Source organism: Pithys albifrons, chromosome 8 (genome assembly GCF_047495875.1).
Source record: "Pithys albifrons albifrons isolate INPA30051 chromosome 8, PitAlb_v1, whole genome shotgun sequence".
NCBI lineage: Eukaryota > Metazoa > Chordata > Aves > Passeriformes > Thamnophilidae > Pithys > Pithys albifrons.
The window spans coordinates 4,240,342-4,264,944 of record NC_092465.1 but is presented as its reverse complement, the minus strand read 5'-3'; the positions used below and the strand labels follow the sequence as shown (position 1 = coordinate 4,264,944).

The 24,603-nt window shown below is 37.5% G+C and overlaps 1 protein-coding gene across 1 annotated transcript in view; it reads left to right on the top strand.

The window, feature by feature from the left end:
* The window catches only part of ARHGAP15 (Rho GTPase activating protein 15), a 329,404-nt gene that overhangs the window by 255,582 nt on the left and 49,219 nt on the right, over positions 1-24,603 (top strand). Inside the window, exon 12 of the mRNA XM_071562294.1 lies at positions 11,389-11,523. Within this exon, the coding sequence (XP_071418395.1) occupies positions 11,389-11,523 (135 nt within the window). The remainder of the gene's footprint in view (positions 1-11,388; positions 11,524-24,603) is intronic.

Genomic DNA, 24,603 nt, shown 5'->3' with positions numbered 1-24,603 from the left:
TCAGGAATGCAGCTGCCTTGTGCCTTGTGACTCGTGGGGGTTAGGGAAGAATGACATCACCAAATTTAAGCACATTACCATGCTGACATAGTGGCACCTTGTTTTCCCTTCTGCAGATAGAGCGGGGATTGTGTGCTACCCCCCATTCTCCCAAAGAATACCTTTCTTCCCCTTTCAAGCAGCTGCTCTATGAAGGGTTGCAAATGTCACTTCAACTAATGATGAATGATGCTTGACCCTTGGACCTGTTACTATGAATTTTATGCAATGCTAAATTAATATGAAAGATCTCTGCTAGAAGACTTCAGCTATTATGCATGCAGCATAAATGATATGTTAAACAATCCAAATTTTTTTCTCATAACCATGGTAAAATGCAGAGCTGCTTGAACGTTCTGATGTGTATTTCCACTTCAGATTAGTATCTTTTCATTTGAAAAATATTTTTGGTAAGCAAATCAGTTTGTGAAAAACATTGTCAAAAGGGCAACTGGCCCACATGTCTTTGTTGTTCACGTTTGAATATAATTAATTATGTAAAGCAATAGTTAGTGGGAGCTTAACAATTAGTAAGATCCGTCAAATAGTCACACGGAAATTACTAACTAATTGAACTGCTGGTCTTTTATTGTTTCAGGAAGCAGGACAGAGTGTCATTCTTTTATCTCTTAAATTCATTATTATTGCATATCACATTTTTGAGCAATATATGCTTCCTAATAGATTAATACATAAATAACCCCCCTGGTAATGTCACACTGGGCAAAACTGTTTGAAATAAAAACACCTGTTTTAATTATTATTCAGATTCATGCTGTTAAAAATTATAATCCTCTTGCAGTTATATGACATTTTTAAAGCTTTGAATTTCCATCTGTATCTTATATTATGATGTTTCAGGATTGTCGTGAGTTAATTATGTTAACTTCGGAAACATTGCTTGCATTTAGAATGAAAAACTTCAGCTTGAATAGTCAGGAAAGCAGATGCTATCTTTCTTGTCAACTGCTTTGTTGTGTGATGCCTTGAAACTTTTTTTATAAGATTCTGTATCCAAAAGGAAGTATAAATCTCCATTTATTTGAAATTTTGCTCTAATCTAATCAATATTTTAATATATTTCTCACGGGAGGGACCTGAATGCATTTCAAGGAACCAAAGACATGAAAATCTCTTATTTTATGTTGAAATCCTCTTGTTATTACAAGTCCATTCACAAGACTAATTTGTAGAACAGGAAAAATCCATGTACGATAAAGCTTAAAAATTGTTTTGAAGAATTCCTTTGCCCTCATGTAATATATGCCTGTAAGTTTAGGTGGAATAGGAGGAATTGGAAGCATTACAATTGGAATACACATCCAGATAAACCCTGGAAAAAGGGAAAGATAGGCACAAATCTGCATTAGGTTCTACCACAGAGCAAATGAAAGAGCAAAACGTGGATGTGTGCATGAGATGGAGGGAAAGATGTGAGCTTAGAAAGGATTTGGTGGGTGCACAAGGCGTCGCTGATTCCTCCTTCCACGTGAGACTGTGAGGCATGTGTGGGAAAAGGAAAACATGCCATGAGTCACCAAAATTTCATCTCACCCTTTCTCTGCCAAAGAGGAACCACAGACATTGCCAAGCATGTTTACATGTGCCCTGGGGTATTTATGCATCTCCTGAGGCTCGGCGTGAGAAGATATGGAATTGCACATGGCAGGGTGGATGGAGATATTATTTTAAGCTCACACTGATCTGCAGATTCCATCCTTTTGGTTAGGAAGACCTGGGCAAGGTCTCAAATGTTGCTGTGTACGCAGTTCTTTATTCCACCAGTCACGCAATTGCATGGATTTCATGAACACAGGTTTGATCAGACACTTAGGGCCCCCATGTTTTCAAAAGCATCTTATTCCTTGAACAAAAGTTATTTTCATTGTCACAAAGGTGTCAATGTTTGAAAGCACAGTGCAAAAGAAGCTGAAATGTTCAGGATAAACCATGCCTGGATCAGGGCGTGATCCGCTGGTGTGGCTTCAGAATGGAAGTTGCTCTGAAGTTGATGAATTCATACAGAGAAAAGTGCACTTACCAAAGATGTTCTCTATTCTGGGTAACATGTGATGCTCAAAATGCATAAAAATATTTGAAAATTCATGTTATTATTAGCACTATTATTATCAAAGGACATTTCGTTAACATTTGAAAGTCCTTCAGTGCACTTGAAGATATATTTGTTTTAGCAACTTATATAATCCCCTCCTGTTTAAAGTTTTGTTTTAACTACATACAATTATCATCTCGTATGCCCTGATTCAGTAAGCACTTAGAAGCATTCCTATCTTTAACAGCATAGCTAGTCCTGCTAATATCCAGGGAACGGAATTAGAGCTTCAGATATTAGCAAAAAGTAATGCAAATGTGAATTAAGCAACATGGTTTTGAAGTAACTTGACTGAGGACTTTTTATTTCTTAGACTGAATGTGAAAGTTTGACAAAAAACTAAAAAATCAAAGTGAGCATTACTGATATTAATAATTATTTTAAAAGTATATAAAGATGAATAATTTAGTCTGGCAACTGGAAGGAATTAGGCACTGAAATAACCTTCCAGTAATGGTTGTGAAGAAAAATCTTAATGACTTTGAGGCAGAGCCATCAGGAAAATATAATATATAAACATATTTAGAAATGTCCATGTATATATATGTATATACACATATACCTGGACATATAGAATAAACATAGTATTATTATAGGGCTTTTAGCATGTAAGTCACATTAATTAAAATAGATTAAAATACCTGCATTGTAAAGTACGTCTATTTTCAAGCTAATAGAATTTATAATTTAAATTTATGTCAAATTTCTATTTATACCTTTGTCTTTCCTTGTGTAATTTCCCATACAGACAAACCTACATGTAATATTGAGACTTTGCTATGAAAAACTCTTACCAGCTCATGATTGTACAGGAACATACATGACACAAAGTGACTTCCTCTGTCCACTATATAGTTGGTAACAAATTGTCATGTTAGGTAAAAATTTCAGCCTAAGTTTCATGAACTGAACAAGGGGAGATGAAGCCTGAGTTATTTTTATGACCCAAACACAGGCCTGGGTTCTCTGGCTTGAATTTTTCAAGACTACTCACTTCATTGCTAATAAGGTGAATAAGTAATTCCTTAAAGCAAGGTGCAAATATAAAAGTGTGAGTTTTCAAGTATTTAACAAAACTGTCCTTTCTTTTTAAATAACTTGAAAAAAGGGTCTAAATGACCTCTTCCTAACGAGAAGAGAATATAGAGAAGAAATTAAGCTTTATTGGTAAATTAAAGCCCAAATCCCATGGTTGATGAGAGATATGGTCCGTTTGAAATAGTTACAGTTTCAGACTTTCTCTTCTACAATCAGCGGGTGGAGACCAACATAATCCAATTAATTGTAATTCCCTTTTGTGGCACTGGTACAGTGGTGAATGATATAGTAAGTCCATTGAAGTCTTATCTCTGGTCAGATAATCCAAATGGATTCATATTATGAAACAGTCCTTTATAAAAGTTCTGACGAAGTGTTTTGACTTTAGTGAACCGAAAGATAAATTCTGTACAAAATAAAATGTTTTGTCCTTGACAATTTTAGGGCTTGTGTGTACCTGATTCCATGTAAGGATACTCCTTTCATCTGGTCTACTTCAAAGAGCCCTTTCTTTTAAAATCAAAAATCTAGAATTTGTTCTTTGGACATCCTGCAAAACGGTGTGTGAGAACAGAGATTTACATGTATGGTTTACCTTTATTCCTGGGAATACTCCCATTAAAATAAATGGGATTACAGATATAAGGAATATAGGAATAACAGTTTGAGATTTGTTTAGATTTCTATTTTTCTGATAAATTATAAATTAATATTTCATTGATAATCTTTATAGCTGTAAACAAGCCATATATGTATGTGCCTTTGCAATATTGCAAGAGGACTAGGGGAATTGCTTAATTTTAGCTTAAGCTTTGATCTATTTACATTTGGAAGTCATTTACATAAAGGAAGTTATAATGATCTTTATTGTTTTGTTAATTATTTCCTTTGATTATTGAAACTCACTCACTGAGGCACAAGTTTATTGTTACTGGGGTCAGTCCCAGTAATATATTTGGCTCTGCAACAAGTCAGGATTGGGTGGTATTCTTGGGTTTTGAATTGTTTTTGTGCAGACCCTTTCAGTTTAGCAATCACTGGAGACAGGAGTGATTTAATGCACCAGTTGTCTGAGCCAGTGCTTCATATTTTGTATTTCTCCTTTCCTTTAAAGTTTTCCATAGCAAGCCCACGCTACGGCAGGAGTGGTTTTGCTTGTAGCATGTTGAAGTCTCATATTTACTAAAGGATACTGGGATGGAAGACAACACACTAGACTATATATTGAGGTCAGATCTTTGCAGAATGTCTCAAAAATACTCTTCCCTTTTTTATTTTTTTTCCCACTCAAAGTGTCTGGTTGAAATTTAATACAAAGAATTTTTTACCCTTTGGGGTGCATTACATATGAAATAATTTATGACCCATGAATCACAAGAAGGCAGTGAATTAGGTTTCAGATAAGTCTGCCAAATATTACAAAACATTGTGTACAGATTTTTTGACTATGAAAAGGCTTTTGAAAAGAATGGAAATAGAAGCAGTGTTAGAAACAGCAAGAAAGGGAAGAACAGAAGAGCTATATGACAGAATCCTAAAGCATTCTGAGCTAGTAGCACAATTAAAAAGATATGAATATGAGCATATTTTTGAAGTATGAAAATGGGACACAGAGTCATTGTCCAATTCCTCTCTGTATTAGATCTTGAGAGCCTTCAATTTATTTAAAATGTAGATTTGTGGAAGCTGATACACATAATTCTGATAAAAGATCTGACCGTAAATGGAATAGAAAAAAGAAAAGAAAACCTCTAAAATTAGATTGCAGAGAAGCTGACTGGAGAGCAATTACACAATAAAAAAATGTTAATAACAGATTTGAAGTTGGGAGATATTTACCTTACTAATGTGTGTATACACAACATACAAAACTAAGCAAGGAAGATCAAGCTGAAAGCAAAATTCAGAATGGACTTTTGGCTTTGAATAGTAAAATGTGTCCTGAAAAGTTAGTCTCTGGTCTAAGCAAGTATTCAGTGTTTGTGTTCTGCAGTCATTAGTCTGGATCAGAAGAAAGTGGGAAGAATAAATAGAAAGAAGAAAATAAAGTGTGCTTTAACTATGAGGAAGAAGTTGAAGTCATTGCTCAACGACTAACTAGAGAGAATTAGATAGGTGACAGAATCTTTCCACTGTAAGACAAATGCCCTTCTGCATAGATATTCTAATTCTATGAGTTGCAGAAATTCTGCCAAGCCTTTTCCTTGTGCTCAGGCAGCCTTGGTGCTCTGAGGCTGGGAAACCTCCACAGTGGGAGTGTAGGAGGTGGGTGGGAATTCCTCCCTACCCTTTCCTTGTCCCTTTCTTTAAACCCTGGGAGTACCTGGCTATCTCTTGGGCCTCAAATGAAGGAATAATCTGGCCCTGCAAGTCTCAGTTACTCAGGCTGTGTCTGTCTGCTCCTACTCTTTGTTTACAAGTCACCTCTGAGTTAGTCTGGCAGAAGTATGTTGATCTGTAAACAGGTGGTCTACTTATTCTTAGGGAGGTTTCAGCTGCATTTTGAGGGGAAATATTCTATATTTAAAACCATTCCTTTTCCCATACGGAGAAGTTGATTCAGTTAAATTTAATGAATTTTGAAAGTACTTGTAATTATAATCCCATCACAGTAATTATTGCTTCAGATCACAATGATAAAATATGCTAAGTCAAAACTAATATCTCTGTCATCTGAGCTGCAGCATGTATTGGCAGTGAATAAAATATGAGTGTCTTGGTGATGATACCTGTTTCTGGCTACCAAAAGGATTGTCCTTTAAGAATCACTGCATATTTTTATGCTTCCAGTTTCAAACATCATGAATAGCATAGAAATATCCCAAAATCCATGGTGCCACTATCTGACCACTTTTCTAAACCTTTGAACTTCTCTGCATGCCTTCATGATGTAGCATTCCTGAACTCCTCAAATGCACTGGATCCTTTTCACAGAAACAATAAGATAGTTCATCCCTCTCTTACTCTCTGGACTTCATGGAATTATGAGGATGAATATGACCCAGTGTGCCCAAGTACAGAAATCTTTTCTGTTTATGGCACAGAATGAGGTTTAAGTTAGCAGTACTTGCTTGTTCCAGCATGCCCTCGGGTCAGAGAACTGTCATTCCAGAGGACTGGAATAAGCAGCACTCTGGGTGCACATAGGGATATTCTGTATTTTAGCTTAAGTTGCTCAGTAATTTATACCTGGGTTCCATGGAAATGGGCACTTCAATAATAAACATATGCTCAGGCACTGCAGAATCACAGCTTAAATTTTCTGTTAAAAGTGCATAGCAGGTTCCTCTAGCAGAGGAGGAGTAATGCACACAAATTTTCTTTTGCTGACTATATCCTTGCTAATTCATCAGCAGTAGCACTGGATGGATTCAGCACAAGCTGCTTAGAAATCCATTGTAGACAAAATTTAATTATTTGCTTCGCTGACATTTTCTTTGATTTGTTTAAACATTCTTGGAAGTGAAGGACCATGCGTTGAGTGCAGGAAGGAAAGTGGATCTCCCTAACATAGGAAGGGAGAGAGGAAGAACTCACAAAATCCTGGCTGAATGAGCAAAGTATGAATGAGCAAACAGGGGAGGGTTTTTTCCTGTATTATTTGATCGAAGTTCCAGGGCTTTTATGCACTTTGGAGTCTCTATATAAACTGCAATGGTAGGACATGATTTCCTGCAGGGGAAGAAACTCAGCATCATGTGCTGCGTTGCCAAGGGTTCGAGCTCCTTGTCATAGGATGAGCAAGAGCCTTCACCACGTCACAGCATCCCATTGCTGTCACATCTCGAGACATCTCTGTGCTCTAGTGCTGCTCTGAGTGTGATCACTTTGCCCCAAGAAGACTGCTCTGTCTATGGACTAGTGATCAAAGAAGCTGTGGCTTGTAAAATGCAGGTACAGCTGTTGAACACACACCTGTTGATGTACAAATTAATATTTTTGCTGTCAGTCATGGGAACAGCTCTCACAAAGGCATTTCATGATGGAGTGCTTCACTAGCTGGTGCAATTAGAGAACTTTCACTAGAGTCTGTTTTTAATTTTTTTCTCCTATTAAAAATTATGAATGAACAGAAACTTATTTTTGATGAACATAACCATTAAAAAGAGGTGCCTTCAAGTATGAGAAAGAAGCACAATGACCCTGGGCAATTTGTCTTTTCATAGTATTTGCATGAGGAATTCTTCTCTTTCAACCACAGGACTCTGTTTTGCATCTCTCAATAGTAAAATGCCTGTTGGGATGAGTGAGTCCAGCGAATTTCCCAGGCTTTCAGTTGACTGGGAATGCTTTGTGCCCACTCAGCTCTTCTGCAACTATTTTGGTGTGAGGGAGGCTGTATGGATACCAGTGCTGTGCAGGACTTTCTCCAGTGGAGTTCGCCCTCAACAGGTGCACTGGTCACTGGGATGGAAATTCCAGTGCTCTGAGGTTTCCCACACTGGAGCTGGGCCTTGATCAAACCCTGAGTACCAAAGTTTTATTGGGGAGTACAGAGGTGGCAGCTTTGCATCCAAGTGTGCCCCATGAAGGACATTGTCATCCCAGTGCTGAGGTGTGCAGCCAGCAGCAAGGAAATGATGGAAAAGGCAAATAGATCACAGTATGAGACCCAATAAGACACATCTCAACAAAGTCTTTAGAAAGTTTTTTGAAGGCACAACCTCCTCAGCAGACCAGGTGCTGCTAGTTGAGTTTGCAGGAATTGCTTTTTGGATTCATCCAAGAGCTGCAGGAATACATAATACTCAAAGAGAAGCGGGACTTCTGAAGATGGTGCTCTGGCATGTCATGGCACCACAGGCAAGAGACAGTAGAGAGCTGGGAAAATACAAGCCCTAAATTATCAGAAAAGACAACTGAAAGAGCAGTGTTCTCAAATGACTGCATTTTACTCCTAGAGATTAGTCTACATACCAGGCAGGGCATGTGGTTAGAGGAACCACATCCATTTTCTTTCAAAGCTGAGCTTTCTGTACAGCTTTGGTTGATTTTCATTTTTTTTTCCTTAAGCTGATCTTTCCATATTTTTCTTTCTTCCTTTTTGAACAAGGATAACCCCAGGATGTTACACTTAAACCAAAGCTGAACTCCTATTTGGTTCTACTGCAGTCATTGAGAGTGCCATTAAAAATGTGTATTGTTGTAAAGGCTGATTTGCTAAGAATAAAAACACAATCAAACACACATTCTCTTCACAAATATATTGTATATTGATTTTTTTTTAAATAATAACCTTGACAAGTGCCCACTCTAATTTTTTTCCTTAATGTGGTCTTTATATTTTCAGCCCAAGTATTAGCATAAATTTTATGGGATTTTCTGGGCATATTTGTGTCTGTATCTAAGATATATGATATCAACTGGCAGTGATGGTTGAACTAATCAAATACTACTGACAAGTTCAATTTTAGGACTGTGAGATTTTGAGCATCTTCCCAGATACAGTATCTCCTGACTGAAAGCAGTCCTTGACTGTCAAGTTTAAATACCAGATTTGGGACTTAATTTTTATGTAAGCAAAACACCCCAATAAGAAATATGTTTGAGTAAAGCCAAAAAGTCAGGTCCTCCCCTTAAGCCTAGCCTGAAATGTGTGTGTATTTGTTTATGGCCCTATTGCCATGGTATGTGAGAGATTCCAACCAGTGGGAACCAACAGAGAGTCTTACACTGAATGGACTTCTATTTTCTTTTCCTTTTTTTTTTTTTTTACTTGGCATTTGTTCCTTCTAGCAAACATTTTTAAAAACTCTCTTATTGCTAGAGGGAAAATTGACACCCTTTGCTTTCACGATGATACATTCCTAACACGTTTCCTTGAAGAGCTGGAAATGGTGCAAAAATCTGGTAAGATAAGTCTCTATAAAGCCTTAGAAGTCAAGCATTCCACTTTAGACATTTAAGACAAATGCATGGCAAAAACAAGTGGTGTTTCTTTTTTTTTTTTAAGGTTTCTACTTAAAGTTCTGTGCCAAAGCTACAGTACTTATACATTTTCTAAATGTGTTTTAAGCAATAAGTTGTACAACATTTTTAGAACATGTGTTAAGCTATTTCTCTAAGAATGAAGCTCTTAACAAAACATAAGCACTCTGCATGAGATCTTAGCAGCAAAGTGCTTAAAAGATAAAGTAAGAATTGGTACCATGGGAAGAACACCAGCTGTAGAGCACACAGGTCCATTATGAGAAGTATGGTAGTGGGTAGGGAGAAAATGATTTAATCAGGAGTAAAACCAATTTTATTATAAGGGCACGCAGGGGGTGTGGCACCATAGTGAGAGGGACATTTCAAAATATCTGACAGATTTCAACAATGTGAAAACCCACCCTGTTCTTTAAAGTGACAGTAAACCCCATCAGGTCTCTCTTTTTGATGCTATTGTTAACAGTTGACTGTTTAAAGCTGGCCTGCTAAGATGCTGTCGATCTAGTTCAATAGTGTGTGGCAAAATAAAAGGCTAATTGTTGAAATACGATCAATCAAATATGATCTCAGAGTCTAAAGAAGATCCCCTCTGGTAACTCATTTGAGATCAAATCATTACTTTTATGATTGAGGTAATTGAATGGGAAAAAAAGAAAGGGAAAAAAAAAGGGGCTTGAAACCAAAGAAGCAAGCAAGACATCTAAATGAAATGCACAAGTCTGCCTTTGTTCCAGCTTTGTCTCACGTTTCTCCGAGTTAAGGAATTGGGCCCATTCCTTTATTTGTATACATATCCCGAATCCAAAAATATTGAAAGCATTTAATATCACTTATTAAATAGAAGTTGAAAGATGACTCCATTTTGAATAATGTTTTCTGCCCAAAAGTAAACTCTGCAGTGAGAAAACCATTGCATTAAAGTACCAGGATCCGGAGTTGTGGGTGCCTATGTGTCTCCTGTAATTTTACCATTTTGTTTAGCAACAGTTCAATAAAGAGGCTGCTCCTGAAGCCAGCTGAACTGCTAAACATGAAATTTCAGTCACATTTAGTAAAACATTTCAGGATTATGTTGCTTCAAATTAAATTTGTTCAGTAGTTTGCATGGTTGGCCCCTGATTTGCATTCAGACTGAAAATTTCTAAGAGAGAAAATCATAGCACATGGGGGGGAATAAAAGCAAACTCCATTTTTGGAGTAATGAAATTTGGAGAAATTGTGTGTCATTTTAATTTGGACTAATAAGGGTTTGCACTTTCCCCGAGTTTTATAGGGATTATGATCTCATTGTTTATTTTGTTCTAACACTATCACAATCATAGAATTAAAAAGAAAGATGAAAAAAAACAAACCTAAAGAAAAATAGAATAATCACCCAATCTTCTTTTATTTTTATTAGTAACTGTATTTTACCATTTAGTTTCTTTTATATTTAAATTCCTTAGCTCAGTCAAGCTTCAAAAGAAAACATTTTTTTTTATTTGCAAAAGAGTTTTGGAGGCACTTGTGGTTTGTCTTTAGTGTGTTATCATTTTTGACAGCTTTGCATAGCCTAGGTAGGCCAACAGGGGTCTGTCTAATATTGTTGCTGGGCAAATCTTCCTCCCAGAGATGAAAACCAAACAAAATATTTTTGAAGCAGTAAGAAGGAATTAATATCCTTTCTCTCACAGTCCTCTATTCCTTGCTGACATTACATTCAGGCTAAAAAAAAAAAAAAAAAAAAAAAAGAAAGCCAAGAGAAAAAGGAGAAAAGCGTTACCCATTATTCCCTTGTACATAGCAAGGCTAACACATGTAAAGCAATAAGTCATTTTCTATTGCCATGTTTAGCATATGTCTCCTGTTGGCTCAGCAAGGCCTTTAGGCCGGTCCCTTGAGCCGTCCATCGTTGGCAACTCTTAGCCCCTCGGCCTCAAAACCAAATAGCTTTGAATCATGTTGAGCTGTGATGCTAATTTTCATACTGATGCATTATGGGAATAAATGTATCTGACATACTGTGTCAATGGTACTGTCTCTTTGTGTCTCTTGTTTTTTTGTTAGCTGCATTCCTACAGATGGTATTCCATTGAAAATGTTCTCTTCCTACAAAAAAAAAAAAAAAGAAAAAAAAAGAAAAAAAAAACATGCACAGCACCAAACCTCTAGGTGCAGAAGGCTGTTAACGGTTGCTGATGATAGTAGGCAAACATTAACATAATAATTAGTGTCTTGTAATTGTTTCATTAAAACCAGTTGTTCCATTTCTCCTCGTGTTTTCCCAGAAGAGAAGCTGAATTTGGACGACAGCCAGTGGGAGGACATCCACGTTGTCACCGGAGCACTCAAGATGTTTTTCAGAGAGCTGCCTGAGCCGCTGTTCCCATACTGCTTCTTTGAACAGTTTGTGGAGGCGATAAGTAAGTACATCAGATACAGCAGGAGCTAGTGAAATAGCCTGTTATATAAAAATAATAATAAACTTAAAAATAGATGAACAGAGGCATCTCAAATCTGACTTACCTTCCATTATCCATGATCCTGCCTTTTTATTGTTTTTGATTGCCTTTTATCTCCTACAGCATTTAGGTATTTAACTGGAGAGAAGAAAAAAAATCAAATTATTGATCTATAAATTTTGTCTATGTGATTTAACTGTAGTGCCTAAAAGAGTTTAGGAAAGAAATTAAAATGTGTATGTATTCAGAATATGCTAGGCTGATAATCCATATATCCCCAAACACAAGAGAGAGACTAATAATTGTGAATCATGTTAGAACGGGCTGTCTTTATGTTAATCAGAATGAAATGCATGTGTTTTGTTCCACAAGATTGCAGACTCTTGCCTTGCAGTGATCACGAAAAGAATGGAAAAACACTCGTTCTCATTTTCATATCTACCTTTGCTTGATTATTATTTTTTTTGTTTAAAGTTGGCAGGCAACAAAAGTATGTTCAAAGTCCCATGTATTTATTCTGTTCCACGTCTCTGTGGTTTCTGTGCTGCAAATGCTGTCTGTATTTAATATATGCAGGTGCATTTTGTAAAACTGTATTGGCTTGGAAAAACTTGAAAAAAAAAACCCAAAATGATTTAGGGGTTTCCTCCTCTTGGAAAGGGATGGGGGAGAGGGATAGCTTAAAGAGAAAAAGCCTAGTAGGAGATTAATTAAAGATCCAATAGAGAAAACTGTCTAGTTAAAAAACAAACCCAGCAAAGTACTCAGAGGTCTGATTTCTGAGTGATGGGCACACTTATTTGCCATTGCTCTTAATGAGAGCTGGGTGTGCACATGCGCAGCTGTCAGGGAATACCAAACCCTTAATGTATAGCTCACTTTGATTTTATATTCATAAGAGTCTTTAGTTCAACTAAAGCTTTTCAAGACCCAGCATCAGATATAATGAGGTTAAATACATCTCACAAGATCCTTCCCTGCTCGGCTATTTGGAGGTGCAGTGCAGTTAAATGCGCGATGCAAAGGAATGCATTCCCTGAAAGTTTATTCCTGGCAGCTCACTTTATTCTCCTTTCAAAGGAAGTCAGGTGGGGGACATCAGCTCTCAGTTTTATGTTCCTGCTGCACAGTGTCTGCAGTTCTAAGAGGGAAAAAAAAAACAATAAGGAATTTCTTACTGTTCAGCTTCAGCTTCTGTGATGCATTGGCATGAGATGCTCATTGAAGCACCAGCACCTGAACATGCCCATCAGGTGGTTCTCCATCCTGCTCTGCACTCTTGGAAAGAAGATGTGGTGTCTTTAGTGCATGTAGCCAACTCATGGAGCACTGCTGACATGTCATCCACATCTCTTCTTGCTCATCTAACTCTACAGTCAAGTGTTTAACACCTGTCCTCTGAGATACCTTCTCTCCCTCATAATCCACCGTCATACTGATCTTCTGGGGCTAAATATAGTCATTCTTCCCCTTTTCCCTACTTTTATTGCCCATTGGTATGTGCTTTGGCTGAGCAAGCACTATTGTATTCTGAAGAATGTTATCAGGATATCATGATCTCCCTCCTGGTGCTGTCCTCTGCCCTCATCCTTTCTACTGTGTCCTAGTCAGGGTGATTTGAAATCTTCTGTTGGCCTGATGAGGAGGTTTTTGATAGTAAAAGTACCAGGTAACCGGTTATAGACTTGCAAATTAAGAGTTTGAAAGCATGTCAGGAAGAGTCTGTCTACTAAAGCGTTAATATTCATGAGTGAGAAATTAATGTCCCTTTCTGCTATTTGAACTATTATTAATTCTTATTATGATTTTGAGAGCCATTATACACATTGATAGGCTAATGAACAGTCATTTATAGAGGGATTTTAAGACAGTTTATTCCTAGGAAGAAATGCTACCACTCTAGGATGTGCTTCACACTATTTCAAACTCCTAATTCTTGTTGCTTGCTTTACTGCACATCAGGGTGATTTCTACCTAATCCAAATGTCTAAAGTAATCTACGACTTCCAATCAATCTTCTCTTTATTTGGCCTTTACTACCATAGTATCTACAAATCTGTATTCTTACCAACTTCACTTAAAAAATGTCTATAAACAAGAATTAGGTGTCTTCAGTGTTTTTGGAGCTCTTCTATATGCTAACAGTCCTGAGGCAAAGTAAAAAAACTGTTTTCTTCAACATCATCTCCATTGCAGATGATTCTTTGGCTACTTGTGCTAATTAATTTGCCTGGTGAGTACTGGGCTGCTAGAAAATTTCCCTTCAAGTTGTTGAGAAAAAGGGTCTATAGTATCTGTTTTCCAAAAAATAAAATTAATAGCATGCAGGGCATAGATGTGCATTACAGTCAGAAGGAATGCCAGAAATAACCAACCTGATTCCCACACTGCCATGGTGATTATATCCTTGGTCCAGCACTGAAGACCCCTTAGTCAGAGCCTTTCACTTGTTCAGATTAAGTAGTCTAAAAACCTTCTTGTAGTAGGAAGTAACAAGTTGCCAGGAACATTTCTTGGGTATTTAGTAATTCAGTTAGGTGTTTAAAGAGGAATGAATAGCTAAGAGGTGCCATGGACTCTTTATGCTGATGTTATTTTAAAGCTTATGCAGAAAAAATCCACAGCAAGCTTAGTATTAATTTTCCTGGATGCTGCCATTTTAATTAGTATCTCTTTTGGGAACAAAATTTTACAGCACTGTGTATTAGGCAAAGCACTTGCTCTCCACCTTCAATTTCCCCTATAAATAACTTTAGATATGGCCATACTATTACAACATTTTAGATATGACCAGAATGTTGGAAGATAATTCAGGGCATTATAGAATCTCAAAATTCTGCTTGCCAGGCTGAAGCTGGATAATTACTGTCCACACAGCTTATATCAGACAACTTATAAATGATAAATGGAAGGCCAAAAGACCTCTGACCTAATATAATTTTGTTTCTTAGGATTTGGAAAGTAGTTTGGGGTTTTTTTTTCAAGGACTTTGTCTAGTGTTACTTGCAAGTCATTTTGTGGTATTTTGGATGAAATATGCACTTCTAAAGTGTGCCCAAATGCTGCTATGAAGTCAGGTTCAGCCACACTTAAATTACTCAGTACCGCAAATAGTTCTATTGATTTTCTGGAAGATCAACAGACGTGGTTCAACAGATTGTCTGCAAGTAAAATTGTGCTTCATGTGAGTCAGGTGGTAGAAGTGCCAATAACTGAGACACTTAATCACCTTATTTACAGAATTCAACCAGCATGGCCACACAAACTTATTCCAGGACTTTATCCACTGAAATGATAAACAAATACCCCTGAAATCTGGTAAAAAATATTAGCAGGTAGTCTTAGTTGATTATAAACCTTTATTTTAATTGAAATATTTTTCTTGAAAAGCCTGAGGCAAAAGGCATGGGAAAGAAAAAAAAAAAGAAAAGAAAAGAAATTTGTCTACTAGTCTTTTGTGCAATGATGTCTGATATCAGCAGAACAGGAAATATTTAAATATCCACTAGTCCTTCCAGATCTTTTCAGCTGGAGAAAGCTATAGACTGTGCATCTCTATAGACAGTGCATGTGTCCAACTGCAGTTACAAAAAAACACTACTGATATTCCACAAAGGAAAATTCCACCCAGTTCCCAAAGCTGAAACATCTGTCTCTGGTTTGGAAGGCTTCAGTTCAGGTCTTTGATTTTCTCAGCAACAGGTTGGAAAGATTACTATGTTGGAAAGACTTTTTTCAATGAGGTCTAGTGATTATGCCTTCATTTCAGTTCCTTATCTCTAATATGAATTTAAAATGTGTCATGTAAGTACTGTAGATAAATAGGAGATTTATTGTCTAAAATGTACACACAGAGGCAGATGTGTGCGTATTTATATATATATATTTATATATGTACTCTAAATAGAAATCCTTCTGCCTGAATTATGATTCTCCTGCAGTTTTCTCAATGAATGTATCTGTTACTGCTGTGGATTCCCCACTTGAGGCAGATGAACAGAGGAATGAGATTAATGAAAACAGTAGAGTTGAAAATCTGACTTGCAGGCTTTCAGGTGGAATCCACAATCTGATATGTCTCAGGTCTCTGTGTGAGGAACAGAAAACACAGGATCCACATCCTCCATCAGGTGTCTGGAGAAAGGACACACAACTGAAGGGAGCCTACCAGAAAGATGCAGAGAGACTATTTACAAGGACATGGACTAAACACAACAGGGGGGAATGGTTGCAATCTGAAAGAGAGTAGCTTTAGATTAGATTTTAGGGAAAAATTCATGACTATGAGGGTGCTGAGGCCCTGGCACTGCTTGCCACAGAGGCTGTGGCTGTCCCATCCTTCCAAGTGTTCAGGGTCAGGTTGGATGGGGCTTAGAACAATCTGGTGTAGTGGAAGGTGCCCTTGGCACCTGGTGCCAGAGGGTTGGAACTGGATGATCTTTAAGGTCCCTTCCAACCCAAACCATTCTATGATTCTGTGATCTGTAGGGCACCAGATCTAGTTAGCATATGTGCCTTCAGTCCTGGCAATTCCCCCAGGATCAATCTCCCCAGACACTTAGGCAAAGTAATCCCCCATGTGTAGATCTCAGGCTTTGCAGCTTGTAAAGGAAAGGAAGAATTTCTCTGCATGGGAAGTAGAGCCATAGGCACCTAAAGTTCTTCGAAGGGCACAATCACAACATCTAATTAGCTCATGCACCTTCAGGGATAGATGGCAACTGAATAAGGTTTTTCAGAATTTAAGTGCCTAGGCACCACCTAAGGTCCACATTAGATACTCATTTAATTTTTATTTTTTCAAGATCAGGATTTTTTTTCTTTGATTTCTCTGATAGACCATTAACACTTTTTTCAAATTATTTCACACATATCCTTTCGATATATCAATTAAGGTCTCCTGGTGCATGCTGAGCAGAATTCTCAATGTCATTCCTATCAATCCTACAATGTTATGTGTTACCCTACTGTATGGAAACTGAAGATGGTTATTTAGCATCTTACACATGATAGAATTTTGTAACTTTTTTAGTTAGGAAATTTGTCAGATAAAAAATTGATTACAGTTTCACTGGTCTGTGGCACTAGTCTTTACTGGTCTTGTCTGACAAATTCTATGATGGTAACATAGCAAAGCAATAAATTCTTCGTCCATGGGAATGACAGACTTTTTTTCAACCCACAAAAGCTAGTCCTCCCCATGTTGGTCAGTTGTCTTTATCTCCAGTATGGCTGCCATCAATAAAATGTTTTTTTCCGAGCTTTGGCTCTTGTCCTGCTACAGAAAGGTGCCCCAAGAACCCTCTGCCTGTGTGGCTCGAGAGAACATGTTGCAGAAACTCAAATCTATCTGGGCAATAATCATGCTTCAGTCTTCAGCAGACCAAAGCAAATTTTGCACTGAATAATGTAACTTTTGAGGAGTTTGAACAGAAGGTGTCTGCACCAAAATCAGGGAAAAAAACCCCAAAAAAAAACTGTGTCAGGAGACAATAAACAAATCAAGTCATGGATACATAATTATGACCAAAGAACAGACCTACACTTTTTGAAAACATTGTGCAGCAAAGACCTGTTCTGAACTACTATGCAGTGTTATGAAAATAGTAGCTGGGAAACAGAAAGGAAGTAAATACATTCATTTATTCTGACAGTCATAACATCCTTGTATCATCTTGGTGGAAAGTTACAAAAGATGTCTAAAGAGATTTTCAAAAGGCATCTAAAGAAACCTCACTCGAGGCTTACAAAGAACAAGGCTCAAGGCCAACTCGTCTTGGAAAGACAAGTCAGCATATTGCACTGTAAGAAATCCATGACAGTCTCTTAACATCATCACGTAATAGGTTCCTGAGAAACCAAATCTTATCAGTCTCTGGCATTATGCAAATTTCTGTCATAATCTCAATCTGTGGGCTTCGAGTCCTAATCAAACTGCCTTCAGATTCACAGTTGGCAAGTCTCCTATTGAAATTGTTTTCCTCTCCTCCATGTACTTGTTCAAGGAAGTTTTGGGGCTTGGCATGGCATCAGAAAGCCTCAATTTCATGTGAACATGGTGATTTATAAACAAATCCAAGGTCACTACAATATATTTTGCATAATTGATACTTTTTTGGTCTGAATAAATATCAGAAGACAGTAGAGAACAATAAACTAATGTGAACAAAAAAACCCTGAACCAAACAAAACAAAAAAGAAACCCCAAGTGTGTAGAAACAATAAATAGGCAAAAGTTGAGGTGCAACTGTTTAAAAGATTTTTTAAAAAATTAATGATTTTATGGGTAGCATAATCTTAGGCATATCCATCCCTGTACATATAAATATATATGTGTGATATACTCTTCCAGTCACAATAACACTAAATAATAAGAACAGCTCATTCATAAAGTGATATCTGGTATTTTCAGTGGAATCTTAGTAGTATTAAACCCATTTTTGAAATCTTATCCAGAAAGTTGTGTGAAATTCTGATTCAAGAAGCATTGACTGATATTAGAAGAGAAAGAAAAAACTCTCACATTTTAGAAGAGGTACCAAAATGATACAGGAGACAGAAACTCTGGAAGAGAAGGTTTTCAATATGGGTGTTAAGGATATACTGATTAAAAGTGTATATGAACATCCTGAGTGAAACCAATAAGCAAATAAAAAATAAAAATATGTAAATATATTTAAGTATAACATTCCCAACCATCATAACTACCATATTCTAGTACAAACTCCACTCAAATTTGAACTAGTAAGAAAGAATCTCTCCACTGAAGATGTAAATAGAGGCTGTTGTATTTGCAATAGCAGCAAACTGGTAACTAAAGAGGTTCATTCCAGGCTTTTTGTTCTCAGGAGGTGTAAAAGAACAATATGTCCTGGTAACCTCTTAGTTCTTTTTCAATGACCTTTTCTTCACAGTTGCAAACTGTTTCTGCTCAACAGCATTTTTAAATAGATCATTTCAGGTCTGGAAGCAACTGTTTTAGGGGACAAAATAAAGTTGGAGGTCATGTCTTTGAATAGATTTTTTTTTATTTTGAGGTGGAAAGTAGCCCATCTAAAGAAATTAACTAATGTTGAGAAATAAAAAGCACTAAAAAGGAATTAGTAGGTAAGACATTTATTCCTGTTATTTTTGCTTGGAAAGTTTTAATTAAGTTGTTGGAAAGGAACTGAAAACAAAATCTACACCTGAAGGTTTAGCTCCTCTGAAGGGCTTTTTCTCTGTGAAGGATGCTCAGGTAACACCTGTCCATAGGGAGACTGGTTCTAGATTGCTTTTAGTTTTTATATTTATAAACATGAGCTTATGCCTTTAAAACAATTTTTGTTGTGATATTTACTAATGCTTTTCTTGTGACAGCACACTAGTCTGTTGGACTGAAAAAGAGTACTTCACAAAACCCTTACATGTGCACTGAAATAACATTTTAATTAGATTTTATCCTTTGTGAACTTTACCTAACACAGTGTTCCAGTGACACCATCAAATGGACAAATATTTCAATTTTATTTAATGGACAAAATTTACATTTTGAGGAAAAGAGGGAACCCTGAGGAACCTCACTGAAAAGGTTACACCAGTGATGAACATTGCCTTAATATTAAAGGAACAGGAAAACTGTTTAATTTGCTCTTATAAATATGGTGGAGGCTTTCCAATTATCATCAAAGGAAATGAAAAAGTTTTAAAAGAATCTGTACTTGGATTTTGCTGTCATGCAAAAATTTGTGTAGGAGGGACATATTCTCCCTCAGCTTAGTCTTTTTTGTTATTATAGTTATAATTATTTAGCATAGCAGAAATTTTATTGCGGATGCCTGGCCTGTCTCTTAACTCATGCTAATTATATTCATAATTAAATGTTAAACAAGAATTGACTAGGCCAACTGGCTTGCACAGGTGTTTGTGATATGAATGGTTTAATGCTCCCACAATAAATTATTGGATACAAATCTGCAGTAATCTACACAGGGAGAACCTTTTCAAGAACTTTGATGTACATGGAAGGGTCAGCATCGTGCTTTGAAGACAGGGCTTGCAAATAGCACTTACAAGGCAAGATTATGTCAAAACTGTGACTTGTCCTTGTTTGCACAAACACTAACAAGGTTAAAAGTATTGTTTGTTTGTTTCTGGGCTCTTACGTGCCATGGGATGCAGGTGCTCAGAGCATTAATGTTTATGGGAAGCTGGAGAAGTCATTGGATGCTTGGAGGAAATGTCATCTGACTCACTTCAGTTTGCAAAACAGTAGTTTATATTTGTAGCTGATGACAGATTAATCACTGAGGCTCCTGTAACTCTCTGTAGCTTTACCCTGATTGCTGGTTTTCAGAGGATGGAATCAAACACTTGTAAACGGAGAAAGACTTAAGTTTCAGTTTCCTCTTTTTTACTTACTTTTTGGACATGTGTAATTTAGATTTCATCTGTGGTTAAGTAAATTTTTTTAAAAGGAAAAAGTATTGGAACGGGCTGCCCAGAGAAGTGGTGGAGTCCCCATCCCTGGAGAGATTTAAAAGATGTGCAGATGTGGCACTTGGGGATATGCTTTAGTGGTGGGCTTGGCAGTGCTGGGCTGAAGGCTGGACTTGATCTTAGAGGTCTTTTCCAAACTAAATAATCCTGAGATTCTTTGAAAGAAAGGGCAGAAGGAAGAAACAAGCCAACTTGAGGGTTCATATCTGGGTTAGCATAAGTGAAACTCATGGAGAAAATCAAGCAGGAGAGAATGGTGAAAGAGAAACTGAGAAATCTGAACAACAACACTGGGCAGAAAAGACTTGGGGGAAAGATAGAGAAGGAGCTCTTTAGTGACTGTGACAAGATCTCTGTAACCTGGAGTGTTTGCAGGAGGCAGAGGGAGAGGAACTTCTCATGAGGGTTATCTGGAGCTCTTGACAGAGTGAGAATTGGCACTCTGGGTTCGAAGGGAAAAATGTTTCACCAGGCTTTTGAGTGAAGCTTCCACTTGGGGAAAGTAATAACAGGAGGAGAGGCAGCCTATAATGCCCCAGTTACACAATTTCAGAGGTGCAAAAATGGAAGAAATGAGTGGGGGGAAAGCGGAAAGCAAAGACCAGGAAGGGAGGGAAAAGGAGAACCTTCAAGAACAAGAGAAGGGGATGCTGAAAGTATCACCCATGGTGCTGGGCTGTCTTCCTCTCTCCATACACCTTCCTACTATCTAACAGTTGCTACCTTCCCAAACAAGAGTAGCACCACACCTCTCTGTGTGGTGACACATTGGATCTGAGCCAGCAAAAATTAGCATGATAATATCTTGGTGTAAAAAAGTAACAACTGAGTTGTTCTCTGGTCCACAGCACATGGATATTTGAAGACCTAGTACACTATTTGGAGTGTACTGCACTTCTACAGCTGTAGTATTCAGAGTAGGTACAACTTTCTGGAGTTGCATCCTAAATGATTCAAGTGTGTAGCCTTCACCTTCACACATAGGACTAGGAAAAACTTTTGGATGAGAATCTGAGAGATGAAAAATTAAGTAATAAAGGCCCTGTTATTTCCTATACTTTTATCACCTGAGAGGAGTAATCAGTCAGAAAGGGATTATAGCCACCTTTTTTTTTTCCTGGAAATGTTTTAGCTATGGTTTTGTATGGAGATAGAAAGAAGAATTTAAAAGTTCTAAAAATTCTGCAAAGTATGCAGGCACAGAATCAAGTCATAAGTGATCAAAAAACATCTTCACAGTTTACCATAATAGCAGAAATATGGATAGGACAAGGCAAATGCTGTGTTTCTAAAGGGCATAAAGAAATACAGCAATACAACTAAAATGATAACAATGGCATTATCTACAGAATGCTCACTGAATTTCACAGAATTTCAGAGAAAAATTCAGACATGGGTTCAGATCAGGTCCAGATTTTCCAGCTTGCAAGTCTAAGCTTCCTTTCCCTGAAGGGCATCACTTGACACAGGTCTGGCTGCTCAACATCCCTGTTTTAGTGGATCTGTGTTTTCCATGGAAAGTGCAATTGCAAACTGAAGTACTTGGGGAAAGTATTGATGTCTCAATGTGAGAGTAGGCTTGTGTTCTTACCAACGCTGGGGCAGAGTTCAAAGTTAATAGGATTTATAATGTCTCTTGAGGGACACAAATTGTGAAAAAGTAGTGCTGGAAAACCGGGTAATGTGGCTGCAGAAAAGCATCCTTAGCAGCTGTATTCCACCAGCTGCACCAGATAACAGCTAAAAGGGAAGTCAAGTAAAGTAAGAAATAGTGTGGGAATGGAAACACTGAGTAGTGCTGCACATCCTCCTCTTAAATGGGTGTCAGGGAGTGTATGGCCCTGAGGCAAACAACTCATTGAACAAAGAAAGTCACTACACAAGAAACTCCCCGAACAAAACTTTTAAGGACGCTTCTTTGGATGCAAAGTATTTCTGCAGTCTGCTGCCTTCTGCCTATAGGGCAGGTATTGACATTGAGTTGTCCACAATTTTAAAATAAAATGCAATTTTTCTTGCTTCCTGGAGAATCAAGCTTGACTCCTTTCCACATAAAATTTGTCAGCTTGTTAACCAGTGTGACTATTGTTACATTTTGGCCCCAGTACTATTGCTTTAATTGCCTGGGATGGTAGTACATCACACAGATAATCTCACTGAGGTCAGGAGCACCATCTAATTTACCAACAGCTCATAGTCTGACTCATTCACTGCTAAACAGTTTTGAGTGATTGTGTTGCACTGGGACTTAAAAAAAAAAACAAATTGCAATCCAGGCACACAAAATTTTCACCAAGGTGAGCTTAGATAGTCCAAAAATCAAGCTGTGTGTTAATCACTCATAGAAAGCTGATCTGAAGCAACCAGAAATGTAGGACTCACAAAGGTTGTAGAGTCCCAAAATGTGACTGAGAACTGGATATCTTTGTAAGCTCATGTGAAACCCCCTGGTGTTTGTAGCTCACTCTGAGGAGACCCCTGGTGAGCGAGGGAAATATTTTCCAAGCTGGCACTGCTACCCTGTCGTGTAAAGGGAAAGAGCTGCACATACAGGGAAAGAGTGAGGTGCCCAGGACTAAAACCCAAGTTAATATCTTCTCCCCACACTCCTACAGGTGACAGTGAAAGTAAAGAGGGACAGGGAGGAAATTGCCCTTGTTCACACATGTGGTGCTTACTCACAAGGCGGCAAATAAAGTGAGGGCACAAGCTGCAACTTCTTTTTCTCCTTCTCTTTTTCCTTCTCTTTTTTTTTTGTTTCCATTTTCTTCCTCTTGTTATTTTTTATCTTTCCTTCCCTTTTCTATTTTTTTCTCCTTTCTCCTTTCTTTTAATTTTTCTTTTCTATCTTTCCTTGTCCTTGTCCTTCTCCCTTTCCATTTTCCCTATTATTTGTCCCTTTTCTTTTTTCCTTTTCTCTTTCTTCATTTTCTTTTTTTCTTCTTTCTTTTTCTCCTTATTTTTCTTTCCTTTTTCTTTTCCTTTATTTCTCCTTTTCCATTTTTCCTTTTACTTCCCCTTTATTTTTACTTTTCCTTTATTTTTTTTCTTTTCCATTTTTCCTTTTTCTTCTCCTTTATTCCTTTTCCCTTGCCTTTCCCTTGCCTTTCCCTTCCTTTTTCCTTTTTCTTTTTAATTTCCTTTTCAAAAGAAACCAAGCTGGGAGAAGCAGGAAGGCTTGCCTGGCAGGCAGGTTTATATATGCTTCTGCAGCTCCAGCTCGGGACTATCAAGTGCCACTTCTAGAACAGCCTGTTCCTTGGCTCCTGTTTGATTTGCATCTGCATGTTCACATGCAGCCAGAACTAACCTACACTCTCTGCCACTCAGGTTGGTGCTTGGTTTACTTTACATGACAGATCAGGGCACCTGATGAGGCCAAACTCCTGTTTGTAAGCTTAAGTGTATAAACACTTAAAAAAAATCCCACTGTGGGCATATAAATCCTCCCCAGAGAAAACTATTAAACCATGATGAGAGTACCCACTTTAGGAGATGTTCGTAGAATTTGATCCAAGATCTGTGTTTTTGCTTTGAAGCAGTAGCTGTCCTTTAGTTCAGATGGTATTTGTGAATCACTGCCTCAAAAAAAAGGGGTCTTTTGGCACATGCTTTAGGCTGATGACAGGCAAAATGAAGTAGATTTTTCTCAGAAATCTCCAAAAATAATCTTAGGTTTGACATAACACACCATGTCATGAAGTGATATAAGCCCCATAAGCACAAAGCAGGCTTTAAATTTAAAGAAGAATAATCCTATTTTCAGATAGGATACTTTCCATCCATTTGGATAACAAATATCTGATGCAGAATACAGGCATGTTAATGTTGAGATCCCTTAAAACCTGCAGGTTCTGGTGGTTGGTGGCTGTGGCAGCCTTCTTTCTACCCATGCTATCTGATAGTTGCTCAGACTATCCACACACACACATTGAGCATTCACACATGCACTAAAGATTTCCATCTGGAAATAAAGATCTGGTTTTGTTTTTTTTTTTTTTTTTTACTGAGTTTAACCCCTCAACTCCAGTGATCCAGAGTTCCCAATACTAAAGAGTGATGCAAAATGCATTAATGCCTAGCACTGGGAAATCCCAACTCCTGGTGCCAAGAGGTTCATAAATATAGTAATGAAACCTCTTGACTCAAAGTGAGTACTATTTAACAGAACAAGCATGAACAGCCTTTAGGAGATTTTGCAGCTGGATTTGTTCCACTGTGTCAGAGCTGAACCTCCATGGTAGTAGTTTTTAAAAATTGTGCATGGCTAAAAAAAAAAGAGAGCTTAAGGAAGCCAGGCAGACAAAAATTAAAAATAAACAAATCTGTGCAAAGGAAAAGTAAATACACCACTGTATCCCATACCAGAAAAAAAGGCATCAAGGTTACCCCAGTATGAATTCAGGGACAGATGTCAAGGTCTTTGGGAAGTGTCCACCAAGTTTTATTTTGCACATGTTCCTGAACAACTAAAATGAGTACTTTGTGTGATAATTTACTAGCAAATCAGTATCAATAAATCAGAACCATGTAAGCAGTCATGTTTATTATATCGTTGTTGCT